An 11,126-nucleotide genomic window follows, 5' to 3' on the forward strand; every position below is an offset into this window, starting at 1 on the left:
TCTTTGTTTGCTTGTCCAGTTTATTGGAAACAGAACTGCCAAGTTTTCATCTGTTAAACCCCTCGAGTGAAATAAAAAGGCATAGTTGAATTAAATAAAGCGTTTGTGATTGACTTTATACATTTTTTTTGTGTCTAAATGAAGAGTAAACAGTTTAATACATGATGTGACAGAAACACTAATGCAGTGCAACACGTGTCACGTTAAAAACAAGAATTAAATGATACTAATGTGCAGTTTGTATAAAAAGTGTTTTTCTGAGACTCACAAAATACAACAATTTTTTCCCATGATGCACTCTGATCACCTTAGTGCCGCTGAGTGCGAGTTACCCAGGCAAGCAAATGTCAGAATAGAGGATTTGGTTTAAGTTGTTGTGTGTTGACGCCATATGCACATCTCAACAACTCAGGTATATCATCCAAAATGCATCTTAGAAAGTCGACACAACTCTTCGCTAAAACAATTCGGAAACATTCAAAAACGTCAGTCTAGGTTGTTTCTTTTCCCTCAAAAACAAACATCAGGTAAGAGATGGATTTTACAGCGTGGTAACAGTTCTTCAGTGTTGACTCTTTTCCCGTAAAACAAATCCAGAATCCACGTGTGAACTCTCAAAGGACAAAACACACACAGCTCAAAACAGACAATATTTTACAGTGTTATTTTATAGCGTTATCTTTTTTCAGTGTGCTGCACAAAAAATTGCAAATAGTGATGTGATCTGAAAATGAATACATTTCAATGCACCTTTGGCGGCGTTTACTTGCAGATTAACAGGATTTAAATAACCCACCCACCCCAAAAATAATCTAATTCCTGTGTCCTACTTTAAAACTTCCTTCAGGAGAAAATGAGAACAAAATAACTGGCATCCTTCACACTGGCCTTGGACTCGTGATTGTGAAACGACAGACGGGACTGAAGATGATTTCAAATGCATCCTATTTTTACCCAATCAGAGAGAAGAATCTGGGCCAAAGGTGAGGGGATGAAAGTGAGGAGTCCTGTGCTGAGACGAGGCGGCCACTGTGTCCACTGTGGCCTTTAGACTGAATCCTTAACAGAAAACGGAGAATTTCCCTACAGAGATCAATAAAGCTTCACATTATTGATCGTCAACTGGTGGAGACTTAAAGTTTACGAGTTTGTGCAGGGGTCTGTATCACAAAGCAAGCGTCAGTGATCCTGGAGCTGCTGATCAGCTGGCTCAGTGAGCTCACACACTTTGCATAGTGAAATTTTAGTGTTTTTGTCACGTGGTGAACAAACTCATGGAAAATAAAAACTGTTCGAGTAAAGTAAGGCAAGAAAACAACTCCCAGCATGATTGACCCTCTACCAACTAAACATCAGCATGTTAGCATTGTCACTGTGTGCATCTGAGCATGCCGATGATAGCGTTTAGCTTGAGTGCAGCCTCAAAGAGCTGCTGGCTCGGCTGCAGACTCTTTACAGTTAATCTGCTGGTCAATCACAAAACTCAGCACTTGTGTGCATGTCAGGATTCTGTGGGACAGATGACTCCATTTCTCAGCATTCTGACTAATGAAGCTCTTCATACATTTTGATCCATTTTTTAGACCAAACGTGCTCCAGTGGGCTCCATTTACTCATCCAGCATGGTTAAAAATAAGTCAGCATTGTGAAACAAGAAACTCCAAATTAAGACTCGTGTTGGTTTGTGATACAGGCACCTGTGTGCAGCTTGAGCCTCACGCCGCTGTTGTCTTTGTGTGCAAATACAGGCTCAGGGTCCCATCTTATCTCATACAAACTATGCCCTATATATACAGTACAGACTGTACGCTCTGCATTCATATGTGACAATCATGTGCTACCATGTTGAAACGTAGCTGAGCAGTAAATAGAGGTTTTATTACATCCTGGGTCCTTTGTCGCGTACACACACAGCAAACACACACACCCAAACACAAACATGAATAAAACACGGGGAAAAAACCAAACACGCGACGCCCTCCAAAATAAAGCTGTCAGGCAAACACTCGACAGACGCTGCAATAACTGAAAGCGAGCGGTAACACGGGCCATGTGAGGTTTGTTGTGTACTAAGGAGTCAGCGGCTTCATGTGTGGTGTTAACAGTCAGGTACAGAGAGCCGCTGAGGAGACAGTGTTTTCCTTTTCCTGCGTAAAATAACATCTTCCAGTGTAACACAAGAGGAGTGTGTATTTGATACGTACACACCTTTCCTGCCGACAGAAATGCAGGAGAATGTTTGTGTGTGTGTGTGTGTGTGTGAGCAGTGTTTTTCACTGTTAATGTGTCTTCTTTGACTACTGATATCTAGATATATCTAGATCCAGAGAAACCATTCTCACACACACACACGCACATGCATGCACGCACGCACGCACACGCACAGTCAGAGAGAGAGAGAGAGAGAGACAGACAGGGGTTCAGGCGTTGAGCAGCTCGTCGGCGGAGCGTCCAATGGCGTCGGGGTTGGAGAGGGGGTCCAGGTCTGCGAACAGGTTGAACCAGGCAGACATGTCTTTGGATCCACCTGCAGCAGCTGCACACACACACACACACACACACACACAAACACACAGAAAAAAGTTTATGCTTGTTAAAATGTGCCCACAGATCTCGCTTTTGCAGACCTTGTTTCATGCCTTATTGTGCGGTTTATCAGCAAACGGTCCTGCTTTGTGACGCTGTGACAAAACCTCATTTGAAGACCTTCATTACTGCATTACACTTTGCAGAGATGGTGCATATTCCACAATGTATTTGAATTGAATCAAATTACCACACAGCAAACCTGAGGCTGCGTAATATTCCAGGAATAATGCACACAAGGTTACCAGGGTTTGTAGGCTGAAGCAAAGACTACCTTCAACATCATTTAAACTAGAATTACCACTTTGTTGTTGTACGTCTGGTGACACGTAGAAAATAGTTCTCACCATTGGCTGCTGAACTTGCAGCCAGCTGAGCTGATTGGCTCTGACCAGGAGGAGGCTGCAGGGGCGGAGCCTGGAACATAGGTGGGGTTGCCCAGCCTAAAAGACAAAGCAGAAGAAGTATGAAAGACTCTGTTATTCTTTGTCATAATGCAAGGGGTGGGTCAGTGTGTTGCAGTGAGGCTGACCTGTAGCACTCAGACTGTGATCCAGCAGCTGGGAGGGCAGGAAGCCTGTGGGGCTCGGCGGGTTCGAGGGCGGACGTGCCACCGGCCCACTACCTGCTGCTCCAGAGCTCGACGGAGAGACGCTGGGAGGTTCAAACAGGCCAAAAGCGTCCTGCCACTCCCTGCTGAACTCGTCGCTGGCCCCTGGGCCCGGACTGAGGAGGTCTTTAAGGAAAGCCATGTCCCCCCGTTCACCATCCTCCTCCTCCGGTCTGAGCCCTGTCAGGGAGCCACCTGAGAGGAGAGGGAAGGGAGAAAGACAGGAGGGCGAATCAAAGGTGATTCTGGAAAAGGCCAGATGTGTCTGAGCAGCAGTTTGTTACAGAGATACAGTTAAAAAAGGACAGAAGAGGACCAGAGAGAGCAGAGAGAGCAGAGAGATGGTCGACAACAAGGCTCTTTAATGAGTCTCCACACTGCAAAATGTGCAGCGACATTAAAACTGAAGCTTTTTCCACAGCAGGCCTGAGAGTCAGGTCCAGCTAATGACATCAATGGCTGCAAAGCACCACAGGAGCTGCAGCAGCTGAGCCGTCGTTAATGCAATTAGCCCACCTGTGCTCCTCCTGCTGTGAATTTCATGTGTGCAGAAGAAAGAAACAAGAGCGCTCTGATGCTGCAAAGATTCAGGTGAGAAAGGCTTATTCAGAAAGATGCGATGTACGCGATGGGCTGACTTTTGACAGGGAAACATAAAAGTGTAGTGAGAGAACTTCTTTTGGGTCAGGTTTAATTTTGTGCAACAGAAACTGAGAAACACTTTTGGCTATTTGTTTGATGAAGGGAAATCCCAGAGCTTATAGTGACGTCTAGTAGAGCACACCTGTGCTCTGTCATGCAGGTAAACGTCTGAAATATGCAATGCCCAAATACATAAACATGTATATTGTCATTTTATTGCTGTGAGTTTCCTGTGTATTTGTACAACAGGAACTGATTTCCCATCCATACTTGCATGACAAAGCACAGGTGTGCTCTACCAGATGTCACTGAAAACTTGTCTGCTGAGCTTTCTTTTCTCAGTATGAGTGTGGTGATGTTCTTAAAACACAGTCATCATTCCAGCTGCCCGTTGTGCTGTCAAACAAATGTCTCCCTCGGTTAGAAATAAGGACTCTCAGTGTTGAACAAACAGGCTAGCTGTTTCCACTCTGCATGCTAAGCTAACAGGCTGCTAGCTACAGCTACACATTTACTGTACAGACGTGAGAGTGGTATCATTGTTCTCATCAAAACTTAGAAAATGGGCGTATTAACAGGTTTTACATACAGTGGCCTGCACTGGAAATGACACAAATGAAGGAAACACAGTCTGCAGCAGACTGAATCCAGATCCAAAGTGCAAAAGAGAGCAGAGCTGAAATCCCAGAGGAGGTGAATTTGTGCCACAGCCAAACAAAGTCAGATCGTAAAGCTGAGAATCAGTGAGGCAGCTTCAAGTTCACAGGTAGAAGAAACAGGAAACAGCCGACCAGTTTACCGGTGGCGGGCAGCTGGGAGAGGCTGGACTGGAGGCTTCCAAAGCCCCAGAGCTCTCTGGGGTCTCCACCCTGGAGCTGAGCCTGGAGAGGGATGTTTGCTTGGGCTGGGAGCTGCGACTGTGGCAGATTACAGCCCAGGAGCATCAGGTCATCAGGACCGGGGCCCCCTGATGGTCCTCTTAGGCCGTGCGGGGCAAGATCAGGTGTGGTAGTGTTCTGGGGCACTGGGATCAAAGGTTCATAAAGCCAACAGGCATCCAGTCCACAGTGAGCAACAGCAATCCCAATGCACACATCTGTACTATTTACACACACACACAAGCTTACCACTGTCACTGGTTTGTCTCTGTCCATCACTGCTGTGGGCGGGATCTGCAAAGGAGAACACTCAATGTGACTGTGAATCACATGATTCTGGTGAACCAATCCTGACCCATGATGCTCCTCATAAACCCCCCAGATGTATCCTGTAACCCACAGGAGGCTGACAAGACTGACAAAAGACAACTTCATAAATAAATCACAATCAATGACCAAAATATTTGATTACTTTTCTGTGGACTGACTGATGGATGAACTGACTGGTTTTGAGTCCCGCTCATGACCCACACTTTGTGTCTGTGTTTCAGCCTGCAGGGGGCAGTCCATACCTGTGTCGGAGGCACTTCCTGCTGGCTTGTCGTCATCCAAGGACACCAGACTGAGCCAGAGAGAAGACAGAGAGAGGAGGGGGAACAATGAGAAAGTGCCTTATCTATCTGGTGAGACTATTTGCTATTTTTAGCGACGCAGTAGCCTCTATTTGATTTGGAGCCGCAGTCTCAGGTTCGCTACTCTACAGCCATGAGCTACCACTGCTGATGGTCACGATTAAAACCTGCCGCGCGCACACACACACTTACTTGTGAGTAAACACGGGCATGATATTGGCCTCGTGTTTGATGAAGACATAGCTGAGGGAGATGGTGCAGAAAAACAGACAGAGCAGAGGGTGAGCGGGAAATATAGGGATGGAAAAACGGCAGAACGTGTGTGTGCTAATGACGGCAGGGCAGAGAGAAGAGGGTGGTGGCATGAAAACAGACAGATGGTGTGGCAGGACGTGTGTGTATGTGTTAGCACTGGACACACATTAGACTGTATTAACCACAGAAGACGGTTTTCAGCATCTTCTCTCACCTGTCTGTGTTGCTCTGTAGAGCCTTCTCCTTCTTATCCTCTTGTTCCTGTAAGTCTGTGATTTCCTCCAGTGGGTCTCGCAGGTCCTGCAGGAGGGAAGAAAACATAAAGGCATGTATTAAACAGAGCTGGGACAGTCACAGCCGGGTATACATACTGCGCTGTTTCACATACCTTGAGCGTAGTGAACTGGTATGGTACGTGTCCTTGGAAGGCCTCGTGGATGCCCGACATGGAGTGGGCCGTCTTCTCCCAGAACTGCAGCAGAGTGGTCTGCCATGACAGGAAGGAAAGAAATATTGAAGAAATTAGTGAAATGAAAAGTCAGCAGACGGCTCACGCTGTACGCTAATCTAACTGACTCTCACCTGATAGGTACAGAGGGAGTGTGAAAGCATGTTGCAGCGGCTCGCTCCCAGCATGTCGACCTTCTGACAAACATCATTCTTCAGCTTCTCAAACTGGCCCTTCGTCCCTCTGACCTGTGCTTGCACCTGACGACAGAGAGACCATGAAAACCCTCCACCATTACTTTTATCATTAAGAGAAGCATCGGCCGAAGCAAGTCCTCCCACCTTGCGGAACTTTTCCAGCTGTTTGTAGGTGTCTGGGTCCAGTTCTTGGGAGACGTCTTTCATCCAGAGCAGAGCTCCTCTGTACTCGGTGCGGGCCTTCTCCATACGGCTGACAGTCAGCAGCGTGTCAGCGATGGCGCGCCGCCGGAAGGTCTCCACTTCCTGCTGCAAGCGGTGCAGCGGCGGGCACAGCGCCATCCTGTGGAGAAAGGAAAGATACAGCGAGAGGATGTTGGAGAATAAAATCCAGATGTATTTAAGTTGATCACTGGCTGCACTGTTTTGTGCTGCTGACCTCTGCTTGGCGGAGGTGCACAGGGCCTTGCTGGTGGCGTCCATCATGTTGCCAGCCTTCGTGCGATCGTGTTCGGCCTGGAAACGCAGGAACATGCCGAGCTCGTTTTCCTCCTGAGACAAGCCTGGAGAAAGAGCACATGGTTAAAGTCTATACACAAAGGAAAAAAAAGCAAAATAAGACTGTTAGAATTACAAAAGAAATCTCAAGGCTTTATTAAATCCCCTGAACCCATCAAGAAGCACAGTCGACTTCCTCATACAATGACTGCGGCGGTAAAGATGCCATGTCTCCCAAAAGCAAGGTAAAGATAAGGGTCTGGTTTCGACGGGGACTCACGTGTGATCCTGTGCTGGTACTTCTCGATCACCTTCAGCAGCTCTGTGCACGTGGACTGAACCGAGCGGAAAAACTGCAGAGACAACACAGGCCCGGTTTGAATACCTGACATGTAAAATGGGATAATATGACAGCTTGATCTTGATCCTCTAAACACTACAGCATCAAACAGTTAGGAGATTTTCTGCCACTTTGAGGACTTAAAGTTTGCAGTGTGGTGTTTGTCCCTCAGTGATGCAGCACTCCAACCTCTCACTTGGTAAACAAAACATATTTTTCTCTGTTGCTTTCTGTCTGGCAGTCGGCCGCCCTCCTCCCATCTGGTCGACGACAACACTGCGTGTCATAGCAACACAGATTTCACGGCCGCTCCAGCGCTGCAGTCTGATAGAAAGGGAAGAATGAGGGATGAAGAGGTCATCTCGACTTTTACAGCCTGGTAGTGAGGAAGTGCTCAGCATCAGGCTCAGGAAGAGTGTGTGTTGTGAGAGTTTTTAAATTTAGATTTGAGGCTGCTGCTTGTCAGAAATGATAGCATGTGTGTTTCCATCCCTATTTCACTGCTGTTGTTTCCTATGATGACATGTGTGGCAAATTACAAAGGCTGTTTTTCTCTGCAACCTTATCAGCTGTGATGAAGTTTTAGATTTCAGAGCATGAAGATTAGATATCAGTGTGGACTTAATCTTAAACCATGTCTGCAGCAGGTTTAACTTAAGATACAATGACTCCTGAGGACATCAGCTGCAGCTGGTTGAGACTAAGGACACAATGGAGTTTAAATGAGTCGATTTAAACTTGTCAGACTCACCATGGAAAGCAAAGAAAAATGCAAATTTATGCATCAGAACCAGAGGTAGCCTCTTTTTTATTCCAAACATTCTTCTTCCTCGTTCTTCCTGGTGCCTCCATTACCCACAATGCAACTCAGGAAAAGACATTTTAGTCAGAGAATTCAGGTTGTTATGCTAGTAGAAGCTAATGTAGCCTGCAGCAGAGACGAGGAGCAGCTGCAGAGGTCTGTTAAAATCGCTTCTTTCTACCTCCCCACCCACATGTTTTATTTATTTTCTAACTTGTAGTCTTCAGAGCCAACTGATGCTGACTGAAGTGACGTCACTTGAAGCCATTTATTACACGGCTCCCTCTGGAGACACAAAAGGCTTTATACAACACCTCTGGTGCGTAAAATTGGTGCAGTTCCCCTTTAAGAGATCACATGATTTTAAAGACAGGTGTAAAAGCACTGCATTCAGACAGGCTTACATCTGTAAAAGAGCAGACGGAGGAGGTAACGAACATGTGTAGTTACTGATTAACTGTAGAATAAACAGTCACTACCTTCAGTGTGTCTGCCTCAGCAGTGGCCAAACACCCGTCAGATCTCCGGCTCTGTGCAGGTCGCTGCTCCTCTTTTATTTAAGGGTGAGAAATGCTGATCAATTCATCAAGATCATGTTTATGTCATGGCAACTGCTCAGTCTGAGTCACGGCAATACGGCAGGAAGAAAACAGGCAGAGGGAGATGGACATCCTGCATTTGTGCAGCACAGGCACACGACTACATTCAGATTCAGATAATCAATAAATCTGATCTGATGTCGCATTCAAGTAGCTCACAGGTCAGAAAGCAAAAGCAACGGAGATGAAATGTGAAAACGCACTGAGGCACAGTTGTGATAAAAACCTGATAAAATCAGGTTAGCTGTAAGGCTGCCGTCCAGACGTGGCCTCAAATCTAATCTGCCCTGGTGGTTTTAGTGCTCTGCGGCTCCACAGAGAGCTCAAAGTCAAGATGAGACGTGTGAAGGAGACGAAGGAGACGAGCAACGAGACAGATCAGCTCTTCAACCGTCAGCTCTGAATTTACTCTTCCCCCTCACTTCTGACTTTGTCTCCTGAATGGAGGCAGGGACAATGAGAGCATGAGGACAGAGGAGGCCTGATCTCGTTCTAGAGCAAACAAAAGCTTCCCAGTGCGACTCTCTCCGGCAGCTCAGTGAAACTCGACCAGGTCCCCGTCTCACAGGACCGGACTGTCACACAGCCTGTCACAACTAAATACCAGCCAGCTTTGAGCCCATCCAAACGGCCCACCTTCACTGGTTGCAGCAGCGAGAAACGACTGAGAGGCATAGGGACAAACTGCACCCTGCTGACATCTTTTTCACATCTGCGACAGATCTAACAGTATGACTAACTGTTAGATCTAGACAGCAAGAAAGGATCTCTGCAAACATTAAACACCTTGTGCCAACAACTCACTGCTGGCGTATTCATTCCTCAGCTACATAATCCCTTTCAACAACAGGCAACATCACATTTTTCCTTGCTTCCTTTACAAGATCCACTGCAGGTCTTATGAGAGAAGCAGTTATTGGTTTACTGAAAGCACTCTGATGATGACGCTAAGGCAGGGAGAGTGGTGAGTCTTCACAGGGCAACATCTCTGACTTAACAAAACGATAAAAACAACCAGGAGGAGCATTAACGTGGCTAATTTTCACTGTTGCACCAGGTTTAGTGGTGGAGTAAGAGGTGAAATGGAAACACGGCTTCATCTCTCCTCTCCTACCTCGAGCTTGGCATCCAGGTCAGCGTCTGAGGCCACTACGTACTCGTCCTCCTTCTTGCCAGTGGCTTTGATGAGGACCTGCTTGGTCTTCCAGAACTTCTTCTGCATGCGAGCCATCACCGAGCTGTCCTCGCCGAGCAGCGCCCGGCCGCCGCTCAGCATGTCCCCCGCAAACCTGTGGCCAGCAGCTCAGTCAGTGCAGTTCGTAGCCGGCAAATGTTTTGACTTAGTGATATTAAGGTTATTAAATTGACACATACCCATCCATCTTTGGATATCAGCCTTTTTCTGTTCTGCAAACAAAAACACAGAGATAATATTTATTGGAAGAAGGATAAAAGCATGAAAAGAAAGTAGCAACTGATGATTGCTGAAGATGTTGCTTTGATATTATTTACTTGTTCACACAGACAGAAATGGCCACACATTCCTACTTTAAGTCAGACTTTGTGGAAAAAGTGTGAGATCTGACAGTCAGTCTCAGCTTCCTATTGATTTTGCTGTGATACCTTCAAGGTACAGCAGTGCACGTGGAAACAGCGCTGACAGCTGTTCCCCCAGTAAATTACAATGGAGTTATCAGCGGTTATCATACAGGGTTTATCTGTGGCTGGACCAGAAGTCATCGGTGCTACCGGCTAAAAAAGCTAATCTAATACGGTTCTGGGAGCAGGGATCAGACACCTGCGACCTGGAGGAGACGGGAGACTCGAGAGCCAGCTGGCTGTCAGGCAGGTGTTCGGTTACGACAAATACAGCCTCGATGACACGTAGAGAAAAAGCAAAAGGCACTCCGACATTCATCGGTACTGCGATTATTCATAAAAAGGCGTAAAAGTAAAATTAACGTAACGGTAGTGATGGAAAAACTGACAGAAAACGTCAGCAGAGGAGCTTGTGTGCTAGCGGCAGTTTAGCTACTAGCAAGTCTCGACGCCACAACAGAAACGCCTCGTGAACATTTAACCAAGCGAGTCCGGACTTTCTGTTATAGTCAGATGTTTAAATAAAAGGCGAATACTTCTTTACCTTGCTTTTGATTTTGTCCAACAGCCCGAGCATCGATGCAGCGCAGCTCGGCTAGCCCCCTCTCAGCACAGCCGTTCCGATCTGAGTCAGAGAAACAGGATATGCAAAGTGGCTGTGGCGCCGTTTGGACACAGGGGGTCGCTGCTGTTCAGGCCACACCGAAGATCGTCTATTGAACAGGTGAGCCACACACAACTGCAATTGGCTGCAAAGATGGACTTTACATGGCTTAAGGCCTAATACACAGCACCTCCAATTTAATGTGCTGCAGTTTGCATTGAATACTACACTCTTTTGTCAAGGCAGCTTATTGAATTATTCTGGAGTTTATTTTCCAAAATGCTAGCAAAGGAGAATTAGCCATATTTTTCTTAAACAATTTTTATAATAAAAGCAGACTCATGTCACCACACTTTGATCATCTAGTACAACAAAAAACGAGCAGAGTGACAGCTCTTCGTTTTACCCGCTCTCTGGTCAAACCAGTCTGAGAAGG

The 11,126-nt window shown here is 46.4% G+C and overlaps 1 protein-coding gene across 1 annotated transcript; it reads right to left on the reverse strand.

Annotated features, from left to right (window-relative positions):
• On the reverse strand, nt 1-10,729 carry ical1 (islet cell autoantigen 1-like). Its single transcript, XM_041966320.1, has 15 exons — nt 10,631-10,729; nt 9,862-9,894; nt 9,602-9,776; nt 7,027-7,099; nt 6,688-6,811; nt 6,393-6,591; nt 6,186-6,311; nt 5,992-6,090; nt 5,818-5,903; nt 5,289-5,338; nt 4,966-5,010; nt 4,638-4,862; nt 3,119-3,391; nt 2,934-3,029; nt 1-2,536 (listed from the first exon to the last, which is right to left on the reverse strand). The coding sequence occupies exons 2-15, from the start codon at nt 9,867-9,869 to the stop codon at nt 2,421-2,423; spliced, it is 1,695 nt and encodes a 564-aa protein (XP_041822254.1). The 5' UTR covers nt 9,870-9,894; nt 10,631-10,729; the 3' UTR covers nt 1-2,420.
• Between the last annotated feature and the right edge of the window lie 397 nt (nt 10,730-11,126).

The sequence above is a fragment of the Chelmon rostratus genome, chromosome 24 (assembly GCF_017976325.1).
Source record: "Chelmon rostratus isolate fCheRos1 chromosome 24, fCheRos1.pri, whole genome shotgun sequence".
In the NCBI taxonomy this organism is placed as follows: domain Eukaryota; kingdom Metazoa; phylum Chordata; class Actinopteri; order Chaetodontiformes; family Chaetodontidae; genus Chelmon; species Chelmon rostratus.